Source organism: Manihot esculenta, chromosome 2 (genome assembly GCF_001659605.2).
Source record: "Manihot esculenta cultivar AM560-2 chromosome 2, M.esculenta_v8, whole genome shotgun sequence".
In the NCBI taxonomy this organism is placed as follows: Eukaryota; Viridiplantae; Streptophyta; class Magnoliopsida; order Malpighiales; family Euphorbiaceae; genus Manihot; species Manihot esculenta.
In genome coordinates this window covers 4,422,938-4,441,356 of record NC_035162.2, presented here as the reverse complement: position 1 = coordinate 4,441,356, position 18,419 = coordinate 4,422,938, and the positions used below count along the sequence as shown (strand labels likewise).

At 33.8% G+C, this 18,419-nt stretch overlaps 1 protein-coding gene, 1 long non-coding RNA gene and 1 pseudogene across 2 annotated transcripts; 1 reads left to right on the top strand and 2 right to left on the bottom strand.

Annotated features, from left to right (window-relative positions):
• The first annotated feature begins 5,063 nt into the window (after positions 1–5,063).
• Positions 5,064–10,214, top strand: LOC110610114 (protein LONGIFOLIA 1). Its single transcript, XM_021749987.2, has 5 exons — positions 5,064–5,982; positions 6,589–6,641; positions 6,737–8,728; positions 8,808–8,958; positions 9,279–10,214. The coding sequence occupies exons 1-5, from the start codon at positions 5,826–5,828 to the stop codon at positions 10,079–10,081; spliced, it is 3,156 nt and encodes a 1,051-aa protein (XP_021605679.1). The 5' UTR covers positions 5,064–5,825; the 3' UTR covers positions 10,082–10,214.
• LOC110610127 lies at positions 8,481–10,401 on the bottom strand. The gene is made up of 3 exons (XR_006349971.1): positions 10,274–10,401; positions 8,717–9,550; positions 8,481–8,618 (listed from the first exon to the last, which is right to left on the bottom strand). It is a non-coding gene; the product is annotated as an uncharacterized LOC110610127 (long non-coding RNA).
• Positions 10,402–13,532: 3,131 nt separating this feature from the next.
• LOC110610117 lies at positions 13,533–15,747 on the bottom strand (annotated as a pseudogene).
• Between the last annotated feature and the right edge of the window lie 2,672 nt (positions 15,748–18,419).

The following is an 18,419-nucleotide window of genomic DNA, read 5'->3' as shown; positions in this document are numbered from 1 at the left end:
CAATTATAGTACTAAGATTATTTGTTTTATAGTTAGGCTACCGAAAATGAATGGAGGGTAATGGACAATACAATGAGCTCATAATTGACATGACAATATTGGAAGAACACTGGGGTAGGTCCATGGACAAATTGATATCTCAAAATATGAAGGTGGGATTGGGGGTTGTTGATGGTAATGTCCTCTCGATGACTTTGGAAACTTGCTTAATGTAAACGAATTGATGCAAAATGCAAGAATCATCGCAGTTGATTTGACGATGCTTAGGATGGTAAGATCACAAGAGCTCGAGGATGGATCCGAAAACAAGTAAAAGCTAACATTTGAAACGAAGGGAAAAGGGCTATCAAACTTGTGAAGAGAAATTGAAAACTACCGGCTGCTTAATCACTTCATCTCTGTATTTATTATAATTATTCATCTGATTTCATTTTAATTGTTTTTTAAAACTAATTCAAAAGATTTTAATTTAAAAGCAATTTAATTAAAAAATAAAGAAAATTAGCTTCTTAATTTTTTAAATTAAATTAATTTTTTTTAAAAAAATTTATAAAATAAAGAAAAAAAATATATTAACAGTATATAAATGAAATTGAACATTTTGCTTAATAAAAATGTTATTTCACCCGATTTATTATTCAAATGAATTCTTGTAAAAATGTTATTAATGTATGGTACAGTTATGATTTAACTTATCTGGATCAAAGTTAGGAATTATTGGACATTGTCGCATGGAGATAAGGCAGGTAGTGATACTAACAAATGAAAGCCTGCAAAAATTCAACGAAGGCCATTGGGCAATCCAAAAATGAGATAAAAGTTGCTGACTACATTTTGGGGGTGCCTGTATGTCATATTGTTGTAATGCACAGAGATTTGGTACTGACTCTACAGAGTTTTGAAGACCCAGAAAAGCCCATTCCTCATGATCTTACTCCACAAGAAATGTTGTACAGTTTGTTACTGTCATGCAATAAGAGACAATATAGCTATCACATTCAATGGTTCCCATTTTCAATAAGGTATGGTACTGCTTTGTCCCCTTCTCCATCTTGTTATGACACCTCGGAGATACATATGATTATTATAGGGACATGTAACTGTAATGCTTAGCCCTACTCATATTACATTTCATCACCATTTGGAAGCCTTTCTTATCCATTTCCATTAATTGATATATAATTGATACTGTTGCCTTCTGGGTAAAAATATTTGAATTTTTGCAAAGAAGGAGATGAATTTTAAACTCGTAATCTGATCAACTTGATTTGAATTTTGGTTTTATTTTGAACTTAATCTAACAAAGTCCACACCCCCAACTGGTCATGTGCAATATGGATAGATTATGATTGTAATGAACTGGCAATTTCATTGCATGTTTGTGTGTTATGGGATTGTCAATGAAATTAATTCAGCAACAAAATATTCAAATTCTTTAGCAGCAAAAGTGCTTCTTAAGACGCGTGACACTTACTAATTAATTTGATTATTATTTAATTATTGTATGCAATTGATGATACGGTTGGTCCACTTTCCTCAAAGTTTGCTACAAGATTTTCTCATACTTGGGCATTGAGCCACCCTCATTAATTCCCATGTTCCCTTTTAAATCATAAGAATCATATCAATTAAATTAATCTTCCATTTGAATGTGAATCTCACACAGCAAATGCAACTATTCCTTGTTTAATGGTCACACAATCATGGGGTGCTTTAGGAAACACAGTGGAATGTGAATAGGAACTTAAGTTGGTTGTTTTGATTAGATTAGATATTGAGTTGGAGAAAATCCACAAGAAAAATAAAAATAAAAAGGAAGAAATGGTGGGTTTGATGAGTGGAAGACATCATGTGGCAATAATGGTGGGCTAGTGAAGAAATAGTTTGTTGGAAGTTAGTATTAGGATAATTATCCCTCATATCATGTGATGCCTTCACTTTATGCATGTGGTTTTGCACCCCAACCCTCTTTTCAAATCCTTTCCATTTAACCATCGCAATCACTCCTCTGCCTATCTTATCCTCCCATGTCTTTCTTTAATGTGTGTATTTTTTTCTTAATTTGCTAAATGAATTTTGATTCCGACTGTATTCCAACTATTTAAATATACAAGATATTTCATAAAATTCTTGCTACTTATTGATTGAGATTTAAAATAATCTTAATTTCATTTTTAAATAATTTAGATATCTCTTAAAAATTATCATAATTTTGTGAGAAGTCCACTTCCGTCTTATATATAGTTCTTGAAGAAGATCCTTCCCACCTAATGTCCCCTAAGGATAGGGTCTAGCCCGATTTGGAGGTGAAATCCGCGATTTTGTGAGATTCTTGAATCAGATTGCTAATTTCAATCTAATTTAATTCATATTTGATTTGTAAACCATTAACCGATTTTGATTTAAAATTTAATTGAATCAGTTTTTAATATAATCGAAACTCAAAGCAAACAATGCATCCGACGACTTAGGCAAGTATTTCTTAAAAAAAAAAAAAAAAATCTTATGGTCTTAAAAGCGTTCCTAATAAAGACGAATCTGGGGTTGTATTATTTGCTAAGAATTCATTACTTCAACCAGGCGTTTCACAGCTCATGCAATTCTATATCCGCACAAAGTATTCTGACCTAATTCTCATGCTCATCTATTGTAAATTATTTTTTTGTTTATATATTGAATAATTGAATTAATAGAAAAGAGAAATATCTAATATTTTAATTTCTCATGCAGTTGCTTCAATTAAAAAATGTTCAATAATTAATTTTATTTTACTTTTTGCATATATCATTAATTAAATTCTAAGTTTTCTAAGTTCCATGTGCATGCCTACCTATATGCCTACCTCTCCAACTCATTTATAGGCTCCATTTCTTGAAATTAATTATTATAAAAAAATATTTTTTATGACTAACATGTAAAACTAAAACACGTGACATGCTTTCCTAATTTTTAATATGTTTTTTTTATAAAAAAAAAATTATACTATAACCAAATTATGAAATCACAACAATAATTTCTTAAATACTAAAATAGAAAAAGAAAATCATATCATAACTTAACAAAAATAATAAAATCAAATCCCAACTTGGGGTTGATGAAGTTGACATTAATAAATGCCAATTTTAACACTTTTACCACTTGAAGACAGATAATATATATATATACACAGAGGAAAGAAAGAGGACCACAAATGGCCATACAAGAGAATTTTAATCATCTTTTGCACAAAATGGAGAAGATTATTTACCATATTTTGGTTGATAAAAAGGAGGACCACGTCTTCTTTTAGTAGTATTATCATTACTCTTCTCGTACATATTTTTCTAATATAAATTATTCGTAATTCACTTATTTAATTAATTTAAATTTTTAAATTCAACATTTTATTTTTATTTTTATTTAAATATAAGATTTGAGTTTACATAATTTCTCGTCATGGGTATGTCTCTTGTGTACGATTTGAGTTAATAACAAGGTGTCTAATTATCTAAGAATAAAATAAATAAATAACACGAAATGATGAATCCCATTTGTTTTCGCAATATGGTGATATGATGGGACTCATGAGCAGGACGTTGGAGGATCTAATCTCATATAGAAAGATTCTTTTTTTTTTTTTTAAATTTTCTTCTGATGGATCAAATCAATAAGGACTCTGTATAATGATTGTACCTTGTTTAAGATAAAAACAACAAAACCTAATACTAGGTTTACAAATTTTCTTATCAGACAATTAGTTCAGAAATCATTTGTAGTAAAGTACTAAATAAATGATTGATTAAGCCGAATCTCCTTTTTTTTCTTATTAAATTAAATTTCAACAAGTAATCACTTCATCACAGTACCACAATAATATTAGTTTATAAATAATCCACAATAATATTAAATTCATATTTTCTAAATAAAACTACGATGAGTTTTATTTATAAAAATATATCAGTAGTTTAATATTTATGAAGAATTTTTCAATATTGATATGTGTAGATGTAGAAGAAAACAGAAGGAAGTCCAACCAATGAGGTCTTGAATTACCCAAGTAGCAAATGCAAAGTACCATATGACAACTGAAGCAGCCTATCAAGGAACAGTGCACAGTCCCATGTTACTGTGATAAAGCCGAAATAATGACATCTTCAAAGAGGCTCTCCTCTGGTCCATGGCCTTGGAATCTAATTCTCCTCATATATTTAAACCCCCAGCATCCAAACACTTAGGACCAGGACCACACTTCTGGTTTCATACGCTGTACGAGTTTTAAGGCACCTATAGCCAATGCTGCCTTGCCCTGGCAGAAGCTTACCTGCTGGTATTAATTTGACAAGTACTAAGACCACAAAGGGTGTTCAAGCTTTCTTTCTCTTGCAAAACTATGTCTTTTTTTTCAGGATTAATTGAGATTTAATTACTTCTTTTGTTTAATTAAAAAATAAAGGGTAGTCGAGCTTTTCTCATAAAGGTGCATCTCTGGGTTGCTGCCAATTGCCAAGCTGGTTGGCATAGTTAAAAAGTGAAAGCAAGTAACAGTTGCAGTGCCTAAAAACTCACATAAACAATCGATGGAATAGTTGAAAAGGACTCTGCAAGATTATTCATCTAATTAAGCTGGGATAATGCATAAAATTTGAATAGATTGATTGTTAAAACAAACCCATTAACACCATCTAATCCAAACTTGCTATTTTGAGGTCAAAGGTGAGAACTGAGAAAGAGTGGGAATCTAGTTGGTGTGGCAGAAAGAAAAATGATAAATTGGCAAAGTTGAAGAGTAGAGTAAGGAATTGTTGAAAAAAAGAGCATTGGAGAAATGGAGGCTTTCCAGTACATTAAAATCCACTTTGTTATACTTTCTTCCAATTCCTGACAAACTCCACATGCTCATGTAGAGAGAGAGGTCCAGAGGTCCACCCCACCATTATGTTGTCCACATGAAAGTGGAAGAAAATGACCATAGCACATCTGTCCCACACATTCACTAAACACCTTCCTCTTTTTCTCTCTACTATTTTATATTCTTTATCATTGTTTTTAGGGTTTAAAAAGGCCTCTCTCTCTCTCATCTCATGCGCCAGATTTGACCCACACATCCCACATCCCTTCTTACGTAAATACAGAAATAAAAAAAAGGGTTTGCACTTGGCACCATTTTCTCATTCTCTTCAATACAGATCTCCTTCTTATATACTCTAGCCTCTATTAGCTGCCTTCTAATTTACTGGAGAGAGCCAAAAGACAAAGCATTCTTTTGTTATTGTGGAAATCCAAAAAAACATCTCTTCTTGGGTCTGCAGAACTTCCCTGCACCATTTTCATTTCATAGTCCTCAGAAAGTGGGGCTACTGGATAACAGTTAGGCTGTTGGCCTGGGTCCCTTCACATTTTCCTTCTTTTTTTTTTCTTGGCTTTGGCAGAAGATATTGTTTTTTGCCTTGCTATGTGAAACCCGAGAAACAATTATCTTTCTCCTCTGCAAGTAATGATGAGAGGTTCTCTGTTTCTTTCCTTTTATCTTTAAATCTCCTGCTTCATTCTCTCCACAAAAGAATTCCTAGAAGAAGAACAACTCCATAACAATTATAGCCTCTATCTTTCCTTCTGAGAGAAACCTAAAGCTACCGTCGTTATTTGCCAGAGAAGTAGAATGCGCTTACTGCAGCAACCACATTTAGATATTTAATGCATAATTGATGTTGCATCTTCTAAGATTCTAAGGAGCTCTACTTTATTGTCTTCTGCGTTTTAGAAGAACGTTGAAACCTTAGAGGAGAGTTAGAATTTGATGCTAAAGAAGTTTCTTAGAAAATATCTTTCTCCATTGAAGAAAGAAGATGTCTGCAAAATTCATCCATACTTTATCAGATGAAAACCCAGATCTGCAGAAGCATATTGGATGTATGAACGGAATTTTTCAACTCTTTGACCGCCACCATTTCCTTGGTGGTGGACGCCGTCTCACTGGCCAAAACCACAAGAGGCTTCCACCAGGTACTTCTCTATTGCCAATGCAACTTGAATTACTCTCTATCATTAATAATGTGGATTCTTTGGTATGGCTCAATAAATTAGATCATAATTAAGTTTTCTTCTATTAATGCTGTTTCTATTAAAATCTCAGGCCATAGCTTCTAAAAATTTTCAACTTTTTGTGCAATGCTTGAATGCTTCACTTTCCGGCTAATTAGCATTTCAAAGAATATCATTTCCACCACGTCTGTGCTGCAGTGCAGCCTGAAAAATTTCTAACTCTGTTAGATTCAGCGTCAAACTGAAAATATTAAATTCAAAATTTTAATCAACAGCTTCGTACCAATGAGTCATTGACCTAAAGGTTGGAAGCTATAGCCCCAGCTATTCATTACATTTTCTTGGTTTCTTTTTAAAATTTATTTTTCCCTTTCAGTACTCGATCTCTTATCGCAATATTTAAGCCTTCTATTATCCGAGGGCTGTGCCACAACATTATCATTAATTTCCAGTGATCTGCATTTAGAAGTACTTCAGTGTATTGCTTCTGATTTTGCCTTTTCTCCCTTGCTCTATTATGCATTCTAAGCTTGTCGGTTCAGAATTGACATTTTGCCACTTTCTCAGGTCAAAATGGCAACCATAGTATAGAGCCCCCATGCACATCTCAGAAGGCCAAAGTGAGAATTCTTATCTTTAATCAATTCTTAATGGAGATTTTTTTAGCAAAATTGTTGAGGAAATTATCACAGCAAAATTTAACTTATAATTGCAGGAAAAAAACCAGAAGAAGTCCATTAAAGAGAAACAGCGAGTCTCTACAGAATCATCCAGAACCTCGTTTTCATCTTCCTCATGTTCATCTAGTCTCTCATCTTTAGAATGCAACAGAGCATCTCAGCTGGAACCATGTTCATTCAATCAAACCATTGGCCCTGAAACTCATGCTCGAGATTTACCTTCCCCCTTGTACCAGCCAAATGTTTCTTTTCGGTCACGCCAGCAATCGCCTGATCTCAGAGACGTTGTCAAAGACTCAATCTATAGAGAAGCTCGTGGGTTATCTGTCAAAACTGTAAGCAAGGGAGAATCTGGGAGCCAGACATTGAAGTACTTTGATTCCCCAAGGCCTCTGCAGCAGCCTAAATTTGTAAACACCAAAGTTTCAGGTCTAAAGGAATCATCTCAAGTTCTTCATAAGCTTCAGGAGAAACCTCGGAAATCCAGTGAAGAGAAGGTTGTGTCATCAACTTCTGGACTGAAGGATGCTCGACGGTTATCTTGTGATGGAAGGGAATCAAGAGAAGCATACAAATCCACAATAAAGCTCAAGGAGCTGCCAAGGCTATCATTGGATAGCAGAGCAGGATCCGTGAGCGGTTCCACCACTGAATTGAAATCAAGTGATCCTATAGGAGATCTGAAGAGGGGGGACAGGAACCTCAGCAATATCTTAAACCAACAAGAACCAGAGAGCCATACCAGACTGTCCAACGTTGTGGCCAAGTTAATGGGATTGGAAGTTCTCCCAGGTTCCATGTCAGCCGATGGGAATCAGACAAGACAAATAAAAACACACCCCGATGTTGAAAAGAATTCATTCCTCGGATCATCAAGGACCACTAATGAGAACAAGCAAAATCAAATTCCTGGCTCCCCAAGAAACCTTCACAAGGAACCTATCTCACCCAGGTTGAGACATGTTGATTCAGTTAAGAAGCAAATCCCAAATTCAAAGTTTCCAATAGAAACAGCACCATGGAGGCAGCCAGATGGAAGCAAGGGTTCTGAAACAACAGCTTTGAAGGGTCGGTTAACTCCACCAAACGCTCCAAACACCACTCTCTCTGTCTATGGCGAAATAGAGAAAAAGTTGGCACAACTTGAGTTTAAAGGGTCAGGAGCAGATCTCAGAGCTCTTAAACAAATTCTTGAAGCAATGCAAAAGACAAAAGAGATTCTAGAGACCAAAAATGAAGGTAGGAAGTTAGGAACTCAGGCAAGCACTAACACCAGTGTTCATCAGAATTCAAAGTTACCAAATCAGCACAACGTCCAGAGCAATAGCCCAATTTCCAACCTTACCAGGGGGACCAGTTCACCAAAGAGCGATAAATCTCCAATCGTGATTATGAAACCTGCTAAACTCATCAAAGCCAGTAATCCTGCTTCATCAGTAAGCCCAACTCAAAGTTCTTCAGTTCTGCATGACCTCCAAATTGCTGGCTCTGAAGATGGCAGAAGGGAATCAATTGACAAACAGACTGCTAAAGCTCTAACTCCCAAAGCCGGCCATCTTAGGGAACGATCCAGTCTACCCTCTCGTTCAATGGATAAAAGCACAGCTATCAGAATGACAAGGCAGCCAAACACTTCAAGAGACCCTCAGTCCACTGCTAAAGAGGACTCATGTAAGAGCTTGGGAAGTAGACAGATAAAGAAAAAGGTTGGGTTAGAGAAGCAACCCCGTCCAACAACACGATCATCAGATTCAATCAGGGCACAAAGGCAATCCGGTAGACAGACTACAGAATCAGGTTCCCCTCGCGACAAAATGAGACCAAAATCTGCAAATCTGCCAAGTGATGATGAATTGAGTGATATTGGTAGTTATGCTAGGGATTTAAGCCACCAAGGGGACACAATTTCTCTGCAATCTGAGAGCACAATTAGCTTGGCCTCACAAATCGATGAAGAAGTCTCAAGCACTGATAAAACAAATAAGATCAATAACAACTTTATCCAGCAAGCTCACCTGAGACAAAAAGTACGTTCTCTTCCTCTTATTCATCATCTGCATATCATTTATACTTTCTTGTTGACATATTCATTTTCTCTTCATGCAGAAAACGGTAGCAAGATCAATGAAAGGGAGATCAATTACTGAACCAGCATCAGCTTCCTCAGAACAACCAAGTCCAGTGTCTGTTCTTGATGCAACATTCTATAGTGATGACTTGCCATCTCCCATTAAGAAGAAACCAATTGCCTTCAAAGGTGAGGATCCAAGTTCCTCTTTTAATAGTTACTAAGACCTGATTTAAGATGATTAACACTTTCCAGATGATATAATAATCATCTTCCGTGGGAAAAAGATAAACAGTACTCTGGTACAGCTATAAGTTCATATTTCAACAAAATAAATGAAAAAAAAAAAAAAAGAAAAGAAAGAGAGAACTTTATGGTAAGAACCATGCAGATATGCCAAATATATGTAAATGACTAGAAACTATTCGCCTGTGAGTCTGAGAGAGAGTCTTACAGATTTATTTATTGCAAAATGCATTATTTGTGATTCCCAATTCTTCTTTCTACAGAAGATGAGATTGAGTGGAATTCTGGGGACATAAATCACTCTTCCAGCAGCATAAACTCCAGTTTCCAACTTGTGATCAATCACCGGAAATCAGAGGACATCCATCCTTTAATTCAGAATCTTACGCAGCTGTTATCTGCTCAAGACGAACCCATCATTGATGAGATTACACCCCACTACAATAGCACAAATCCAGACCATAAATACATCTCAGAAATCCTATTAGCATCAGGCCTTCTTGAAGATTTTGAATCTACTTTTACAACCATTCACCTGCAACAAACAGGCTACCCAGTGAACCCTCATCTATTCCTAGCCCTGGAACAAGCTAAGTCAAACGTCATGCATTCAAATGATAAAGAGAGCAAAACAAAGACTTTCCAGTCAGAAAATCATATCAAAGTCAAAAGGAAACTTGTATTTGATGCAGTGAATGAAATTCTGGCCCACAAATTACGTCTGGAAAGTTACTCGAGGCATTGGCATTCACCAAATATGCTGGCAGACAAAAGATCAAGAGGACAGCAGCTTTTGGGGGAATTATGCTCAGAGGTGGACAGGATGCAAGGGAATGCCTCAAGCTGCAGCTTAGATGATGAGAATGACAGTTTGAGAGACATATTACAGGCAGATTTAATGCATCAGTCAACACATTGGACAACTTGTACAAGTGAAATTCCATGGCTAGTTCTGGATGTTGAGCGACTGATATTTAAAGATCTAATAAGCGAGGTTGTGACCGGCGAAGCCATTAGTCTACGAGTGCCATCTGGTGGGTATTGCAGGCAACTGTTTTCCAAGTAGTACTTTCATAGAATTGTTTAGACATGACCATTCAGTCTCTCCCTCTCTGTTCTTCAAATATGGAGGACTGTTTTAATTTTATCACTTATAGCGTAAATCAAAATAAGCTATTGAGCAAAAATTAGTTCTAGCATGTATATGTTCAAGCAACCATAACACAAGTTCAAATTCCAATAAATACATGATAAATACCTTAACTTCCCAGTGTTGGACACATCTTGCTCCCACTAAAACATGGCACACCATATCGTTTCATTTACATGCATAGACAAGCTGTAGTCAGCCAGCAGCATATAGTTTCAGAGCAAACATAATATGCGCTAAGCTGCACTAGTCTAACAAATAAAAATTAGTTTTGAAAGCGAAACACATCAAAATAACATTAATTGTAATGCACTGGAAAATTATACTTCTATGTTCACAATGGAATACCAATGCAATCATTGCTAATTATTAGTAATGATACCAATTTGCATCTTTAAGCTGACAAATCAAAGATAAAGAAACATAAATGCCCACAGGCTCACAAGTAGAGAGTATGCTGCTCCTCAAGCCTTTATCATTGCTCCTTGGCTTTCAGCATCTAAGAAGAGTAAGATCATTCATCAAGCTAGCATACATGCATGGCAGTAATTTATGGTGTAAGGTGATACAATATTATATTGGTAGGGAAGGAGCAAAACTTGTTACTATCTCTTAGTTGAAATGAGATTTTGATATATGCATATGCAGTTTTTAAACAAATGGTTTATAAATTCTACAGAAACAAGCCACAAAAATTTTGATTGGTTATCACTCCAGTTCATATTTTTAATCACACATCAATAATGACAATTTACTGTGAGGCTCAAAAGATAAAAGGTAAACAAATTGGTTGGAAGCAAGTCCTTGTAATGCACCATCAACTCATGGTTCATTACGCATGATTCATTCTTTTTTTGCATCCAGTGGAGACCCAATGACAACTAGTGGGCTATATAATGGCAGGTAGTCCTCTCTTTCTCACCATAGAAGTGAATAATCTCAAAATAAATAGATGAGAATGCTAAAACTTGAGACCTCCCACCTCTTTTCACCTTAAAGATGAAGAAGGAAGACCAACTAGGCTACCTCCTCGTTGACACTCATGGCTCATTCTTTAGTTATTAATCATTTTTAATACAAAATTTTATTCCTTAGCTACTGAAATTAATAATTGAATCATGAAATTATTTTTGGAAATTTACTAAAAACCACCGTGAGATTTGATTATAGTATACACTTTCTTTCATTTCCTTTTCATTTATTTTTTTAAAAAATTCAGGCTACCATCAATTAAAAATGTATAAAGTGATTAAAACATTCTATATGTAACCATTTAAAGGCAACAATTAAATTTTAAAATTGCAAGATGTATAGCCGAATTTTGGATGTCAATGTGTAAAGTCTAGAGAAAATCCATAGCATGGTACCTCAAAGCCCAGACTGTTAACAACTTTCAACCACCAAAGTGCCAGCTTTGGAAGAGCAGAGCAATACAAATAGTTTTTTTTTTTAAAAAAAAAATCCTCCAAACATTAGGGATCTTAACGAGCTCTTTCTATTTATTTTCAGGGGAACATCATTAAGTTGTTGGATGTTTCATGAATTAAAAAAACTGTAAGATGTTGGACACTAGGACTTCTAAACATAAAGGGTCCAAGTAGTTCCATGAAAACGAGTTCATCAGTAAGTGACAAGATTCCCAAGTTATTCTCTAACTGCTGAAAAAAAATAAAGGAATAAAAACAGACATCAGCTCACTATTACTGCTGGAATTAAACAAGAGATAGCACAATTTTCAAAATACTCAAAACTGTCAACGATGGATGCTTCTTTACCTCGTGCTTCACATTCAGAAACAAGCCGCACCAATTATAGCACTACTAAATGAATCCCAAATCCGTATTGCATCATTCATCGGGGATGCGCTTGCAAGTCATTCCTTAACTTAAATGTGCAAGTCCAATTGAAATCTTCTCCATATTCAATTAACCAAAGGAGTTAATCATTTATAGCCATGTTAGCTTGTTCTATTTATGAACTCCATTTTAATTAGAACAAAGACGCTAAAATAAGAATAAGATAGGGAAGAGAGTGAAGCTAGATGTAAAGAGGGGAAAAACACACGCATGCGCACACACATACACATATAAAGACAAATCAAACAAAGCCATCTTTGCATGTCAACTTTTAAAGAAAAATGCTGAAAAATATTTACCTTGTGCATTTCCCATGAGATCATAACTTGTAGAGGAAGGAAAAGAAAAAGAGAGTTCCCTACTTCCCTTCCCACAATTAATTATTAACATCTAACAATAACAACATTTGACAAACGACTAAAGACATTTTATCAGAGATTAAAAATTTTCCAGGAAAAAAGGAGGGAAGAGAAAGGAAAACCTGGCAATCTAATGACTCAGATCTTTTTACCCAACAAACCACCCTTTTCCAAGTTCAAAATTTTATTCACCATGTAAAAGCTAGTGCGACAGGTTAAGTACCTCATATTGATAATCCAATGGACTTTCAAACCTTACGGTAATGACCTGCTGGATTTGACACTTCAATTATCAAATTATGCGTGCTTTATTGATGGAGATGTTCCAGTAGAATACATTTACAAAACTGGACACCTGAAGGGCATTACAGGTCAGTCCAAACAACACCCCTTTAAAAGAGAATTTCATTAATGAAGCAGAAAAGGCAAGTATAAGTAAGACAATAAGGCATCCTCAATAAACAAAACTGAGGTCAATTAAGGTCTTTTATATATATATATATATATATATATATATATATATATATAGAGAGAGAGAGAGAGAGAGAAATAAACTACTAAAGTAATCCAAGAGAACCCTGTTAAGACAACGACTGGATGAACTTTTGTAAAACTTCTAGAATTAAAACACAGCAGGAAAACCAAAAATTCCAGTAACTGCATAACCACATTCTAACTTGTATATATACTGCTTTTCTCTCCATTATTGCATTTATTCTCAAAAAGTTGACTACTAAAGATTTCACTGCCACATACAATACAAGTAACCAGGCGCTTGCAAATTTTTTGGACTTCCAACTTCTGAGTACCAACAATTGTCCCGTTATGGATAAAGGCAATAGAAATCCAAGCTGAGAAGCCTAAAGATGCATAAATTATTGATCATGAACACTAGGCTACTAAATCATGTACAATAATCAACAAGCAATTACGAAAGTTCAGAAAGTTATGGCACTCATTTTCCAACCAGACCCACTGCAAACACTAAGAATATGCTTATAAAAAAGTATCTACCTTCAATAACAATACATTTAACACACCACACACCATACCATGATATTTTTGCCTTATGTTGAGCAAAGATAGTGCAAGCAGAAAAATGGTAATATCATGTCCTACTTCAGAAACAAAGCACAAAAGAAGAAACAAGAATTTCAAATAAAAAGAACCATTCACTAACAAGGGTTTATGCTGACAAATCAACATTCACAATCACATACCTCTAAAACTTGTTAAAGTGGGAACAGTCCCTATCACAGTCTGTAATCCCCTTTTAAACCAATATACTGGCAGCCACAAGCCCTGACTTCAACTACCTGGAACCAGCTTCTGCTGCTAGTTTCCTAAACAAGTATACAGATTCTAACAAAACATAATTTACAATTGAGCTGTTTTCCGTGTGTTATCTATAGATTGTTTCAGAATTTTTCAGCCCTCTTTTTTTTTTGTCATCCTTCTCACCATCCTTTCCAGACCATGAGCTGATCTTCTCAAGACCCTTATTCTGTGAGCTCAATTCTAGTGCTATACCCAAGGACTTCTTGCCAACACCAATCTTAAATTCAACAGCACGTCTTTGATCCAAAAGAACCTTCTTCTGACCTTCCTCAGAATCACTTAACCTGCTCTTCGTTGCTTCAATTGCTGGAGCAAATGTGTTGAGCACAGACACATGATTAACCAGAAGACCATTTTGATCGATATGATTTCTCAAAGCAGATTCATTTGAAAGCTTAGCTGGCAGAACAACATGAGAAACTTCCTTCTCTCCAAAATGTAATGGAGCCGCGAGAAATGGGTTACCTTCAACTGATAATTTTGCTTCAATACCATCAACAGGTGCAAAAGATGAAAGACCCCCAGACTGATTACCAGTAAAATTCTGCAAGTTTAGTAGAACCAATCAGTCTTTTTATGCAGCCCAGCCACCTCAAACTTATGTGTGCCACAATCAGTGGCCCCTTCATTCTCCATGGGCAACTGAAGATAAGTTTGAGGATCAGGATATGCAGGTAGCCAAGCTGGAATGTGCTCCACAGGAGGCCCCTCACCAACTTGCAGAAAATTTGAAACTGGCTTCCATTCTCTAGCAACAGGGAAAAAAGGAATAGAGTAGGCAAATAGGATGTCCTCTACTTCACTAAAATACTTAACAAGTTCTGTAACTGTACCTGAACTTGCAATACAATGATCAATATCAGAAGCATCAGCAATCCCCTGTGAAGAACCCAACTCTTCCAATCCTTGAATTGAATAACATCAAGAGCATTACCCTTTGTTCTGCCCGCTGAATTTGCAAAGGATTGGGCAAGCTTTCCTAGATTTCTCATATACTGAATGGTGATATCAGATAGTATTTCAAGAGCAGACTGCTGAAATGTCTGAAACCCAGCACTCTCACAAATTTGTGCTACAGCAATCTTTGAAATTGCTTGGACGAATTCATCACCACTTGCACCAGATTTTCTCTTTGCATGTTCTGATTTTTCATGCACTCTTCCACTCTCCCCGCCTCCATGGCTCATATTCAACACCTCGTATAACTTCGCGCTGAGATAGAACATGCAAAAGTACCATTCTCTCGGCCATAAATCACCTATTCATTGCTGATAACCTGTCTGGTTGCTGAAAGTAATGTAGGATAATAAAAGGAAATCAACAATTTGGAATCTTAAATTCTTCAACTAAATTGTAAGTGAAATCTAAAATGAAAATTACCACACCAAGTCTCTAATTTTCAGTTATGTGAAGGATCCAACAAGACCATGAAAAGTAGAGATGAAAACATTAATCAGGCAACATGGGACATCACAAATGAAAGAGGAAAGAAAAGTCTATGCAACTGATATATACAACAACTTGCAAGAACTTCAACGTTATATAAGCAGAGCCATTCTACCAATTAAAAACCTACATATATACCACTAAAACAAACATAGGTAATTGCTAAATTTAAATCAAATTCTTCCGATTTCCTAGCAACCCAATGAAAATTCAAGTACACCCTAAATAAAAGCAAACCAAAACTAGCTGAATGCTTACCGCTTACATTCTAAGGTTTCGAAACGTAACAGAACGCTGAATGATCATTAAAAAAAAAAAAAAGAACGTACCACAAAGAAACGGATCTCGGAGCAATCGATCACCAAAAGAACCCTGGCGAGGGAGTATATGAAAAATGTTGAGAAAAGAAAGGTTAATTAGGGTATTGTGCGCGAATATAGAATGGAAACTAGGGTTTAAATCGAAGTAAAACCCCGAGGAATCAAAAGAAGGTGAGATTTGAGGTCTGTTTCCGGAGAAAGAGAATCGTTTGAAGGACCTGTGGGGGGTGAAAAAATAAGCGTCCCTTCACTTCAATTGTCCGCCTTATTCTTGACAGATGTCACCGGCTCCCACTCATTTCTATTTATTTATTTTCTTGGAAAATTATATAATTAAATTGAAATTACTGACCGCCGCTAATTAAAAAATAAATTAGTGGTTAGTAGTTTTCAGATTTTTTAATATTTTAAAAAATTAATGATAAATTAAAACAATATGTTTAACTCTATTAGTTAAGAATAGCATGCTACTGCATGATTGCAGGATATTCGCGAAATAGTTTTCAATTCAAAATGACTGAAACTTTTATTTTGCATGAATTTTCTGTGTAGCTTATTATTTATAGTACTGATTGAGTGGACGTTAAATTTAACTCGAAAGCGTGATAAATGTTATTTTATTTCAATACGATAGTTTTTCAAAATTTTATTTATAATTGTAATTTCTTTTTAAGTAAAGGTTTTATTAAACTTTATTTTGAATTATGCAATAAATTGATATAGTATTCATGTATTAGCTAAAAAAATTATTTCTTATATTAATTCTCCTCATTGATTTTTATATTTTAAATTTTTAACAAATACTTTAAATATTAATATTATTTTAAATTTTTTTATTTAATATTTTAAATTTTAACAGCATAGGTGAAAAAAGAGAAAATAATTAAAGAAAAATAATTATGAAAAGACAATTTTCCTTGTTTGGTTAGAGGTGAGAAAATAAAGGAAAGGAAAATTGTCTTTATTTTATTTCACGTATTTTCCCTCCTTTTTGGGAGGAAAATAAGAAATTAGAGTGGAAAGTGACATTTGAGTTGCAAAATTACTCATATGCCCTTTTTGTTTTTGTTGATTTTTTTGTCCTTCATCGTTGACAGTGCGGATTTGTGAGATAAAATACTATAACACAATTCAATTTATGGATTTTTATTATTTTTTTTTTGTGATAAATATTAAAAATCATAAATATTATATAATTATTCATAGATTTCTATTGTTATTTATTATTATATATATTATACAATGAGGATAAATTGGCATTTTCACTTTTTCTTTCTCATCCATTGTTTTTCCATTGTTTTTCCAAATAAAAGAGATAAAATATAATTTATTTTCTTTTTTTTATTATTTTTTCTCTTATATTTTATCTAAATAAAGTATATGTTTAAGAGAGAACTACTGATTTGAAACAATTTGAATCTCTTACATTATTTTTTTAAAAATATAATTAATAAAATTTATATTAAAAAAATAGCATGCGGTATCACATGCTTTCAGTATAACCCAAGCTTTTTTTTTTCATTTATATGAAAATAAATTTTTATCCTACTTTTTAGAATAAAAAAATTTACAAGTCTTTAATTCAATTAATTTTTTTTAATAATTTTACTTTTAAAATAAAAGAATTTAACTTTTTAATTTAAAAATTTTCATTTTAAAATAAATATAGTTTTACATGATTTAAAAGAATTCATTTAATTTTTTTATAAAATAAATCATTTTAAATGAGAGGTTAAAGAAATCAAAGTGGCACTTGTTCTTAACACTTATAAATTCAATAGAAATATACGATAATTATTCGTTAAAAATTCTACATTTATATTTGTTTTTTCTTTTTCAGGGCTATATATGCCTTGCTATAATATTGATGAAATGATACAAATCGTTTGAATTTTCTTTATCCGTTCCATATTATTTATTTATTTTTTTCTTGATTACCATTAAATTATTATTATTTTTATTTCGATTATAATAATATATAAATTAATTATTATAATTTTATTTTTATTTTATTTTTAAATATTTTTAAAAATATTTCTTAATATTTAATAAAATTTAATATATTTAATTAAGATGATATAATTGAAAAGTTAATAAAAGATATTGTGTTGTGTGAAAAATTAAAGTGAAAACATTATGGAATGGAGCGAGTATTATTTAAAAATTTATATAAATTAATATAATTTATTTCATTTCAAATATGAATCGTATATAAATTTCAGATTTTAGAGAAAAAAAAATTAGTATTGAAATGAATAAATAAACATACCGATAAATTAAAAAAAAAAAAACTTTGAAAAAATTAATCAATGGAGCATAAAAAATATATATATTATTTTTAAATAAATTGGTAGCCTAAAAGAAAATGAAATATAAGCTTTTTGATTCCGTAAGCATAGTGTGGTGAAGCGTTCTCGTTAGTTGAAGGTCGGAAGCTGAGCTACAATCTCGCCGGGAAAACACGCCATTGCTCATAATACAACAGGCCACAAACACTGTGTTCAAGCTTAATTTCATGTTTCTTTTCTCTCGATGCACGACCCATCTCATTGTTGTTGGTTCTGCAAATGCTTATGGGATGACAATGACGTATTATATATAAATGCTTGAGTTCTCACAAACTTGTCTGCCTTATTGAAAGTGAGGAACAGGTAGTTGCTGTTGTTGAAGCTGAGAAGGTTGGATCATTTGGGAAGAATAATAAAAACAACCATAGCAGAAAAGGCATTTGCTACATTTATATAAAGGAAATAGTTATGCACTGCTCCGCAAAAATAGCCAAGTATAGGGTTTCATTGCTGAAAACCTCATTGTTTGTTGCACCAGAAGCTACAGCCTTCACGGCGGCGCTCATGCATCGAGCCAAACTTAGAGGTGCTGTTGTGTGTTTGCCAGTCAATATCAATAGAACTCAAAATATCAACTCTTTCTGAAC

Excerpts from the sequence above, each read along its gene's own strand:
- LOC110610114 (XM_021749987.2), top strand. The coding sequence starts at position 5,826 with ATGTCTGCAAAATTCATCCATACTTTATCAGATGAAAACCCAGATCTG. Across the intron at positions 8,729-8,807 it reads AAGCTCACCTGAGACAAAAA|AAAACGGTAGCAAGATCAAT; the intron begins GTACGTTCTCTT and ends CTCTTCATGCAG. Across the intron at positions 8,959-9,278 it reads GAAACCAATTGCCTTCAAAG|AAGATGAGATTGAGTGGAAT; the intron begins GTGAGGATCCAA and ends TTCTTTCTACAG.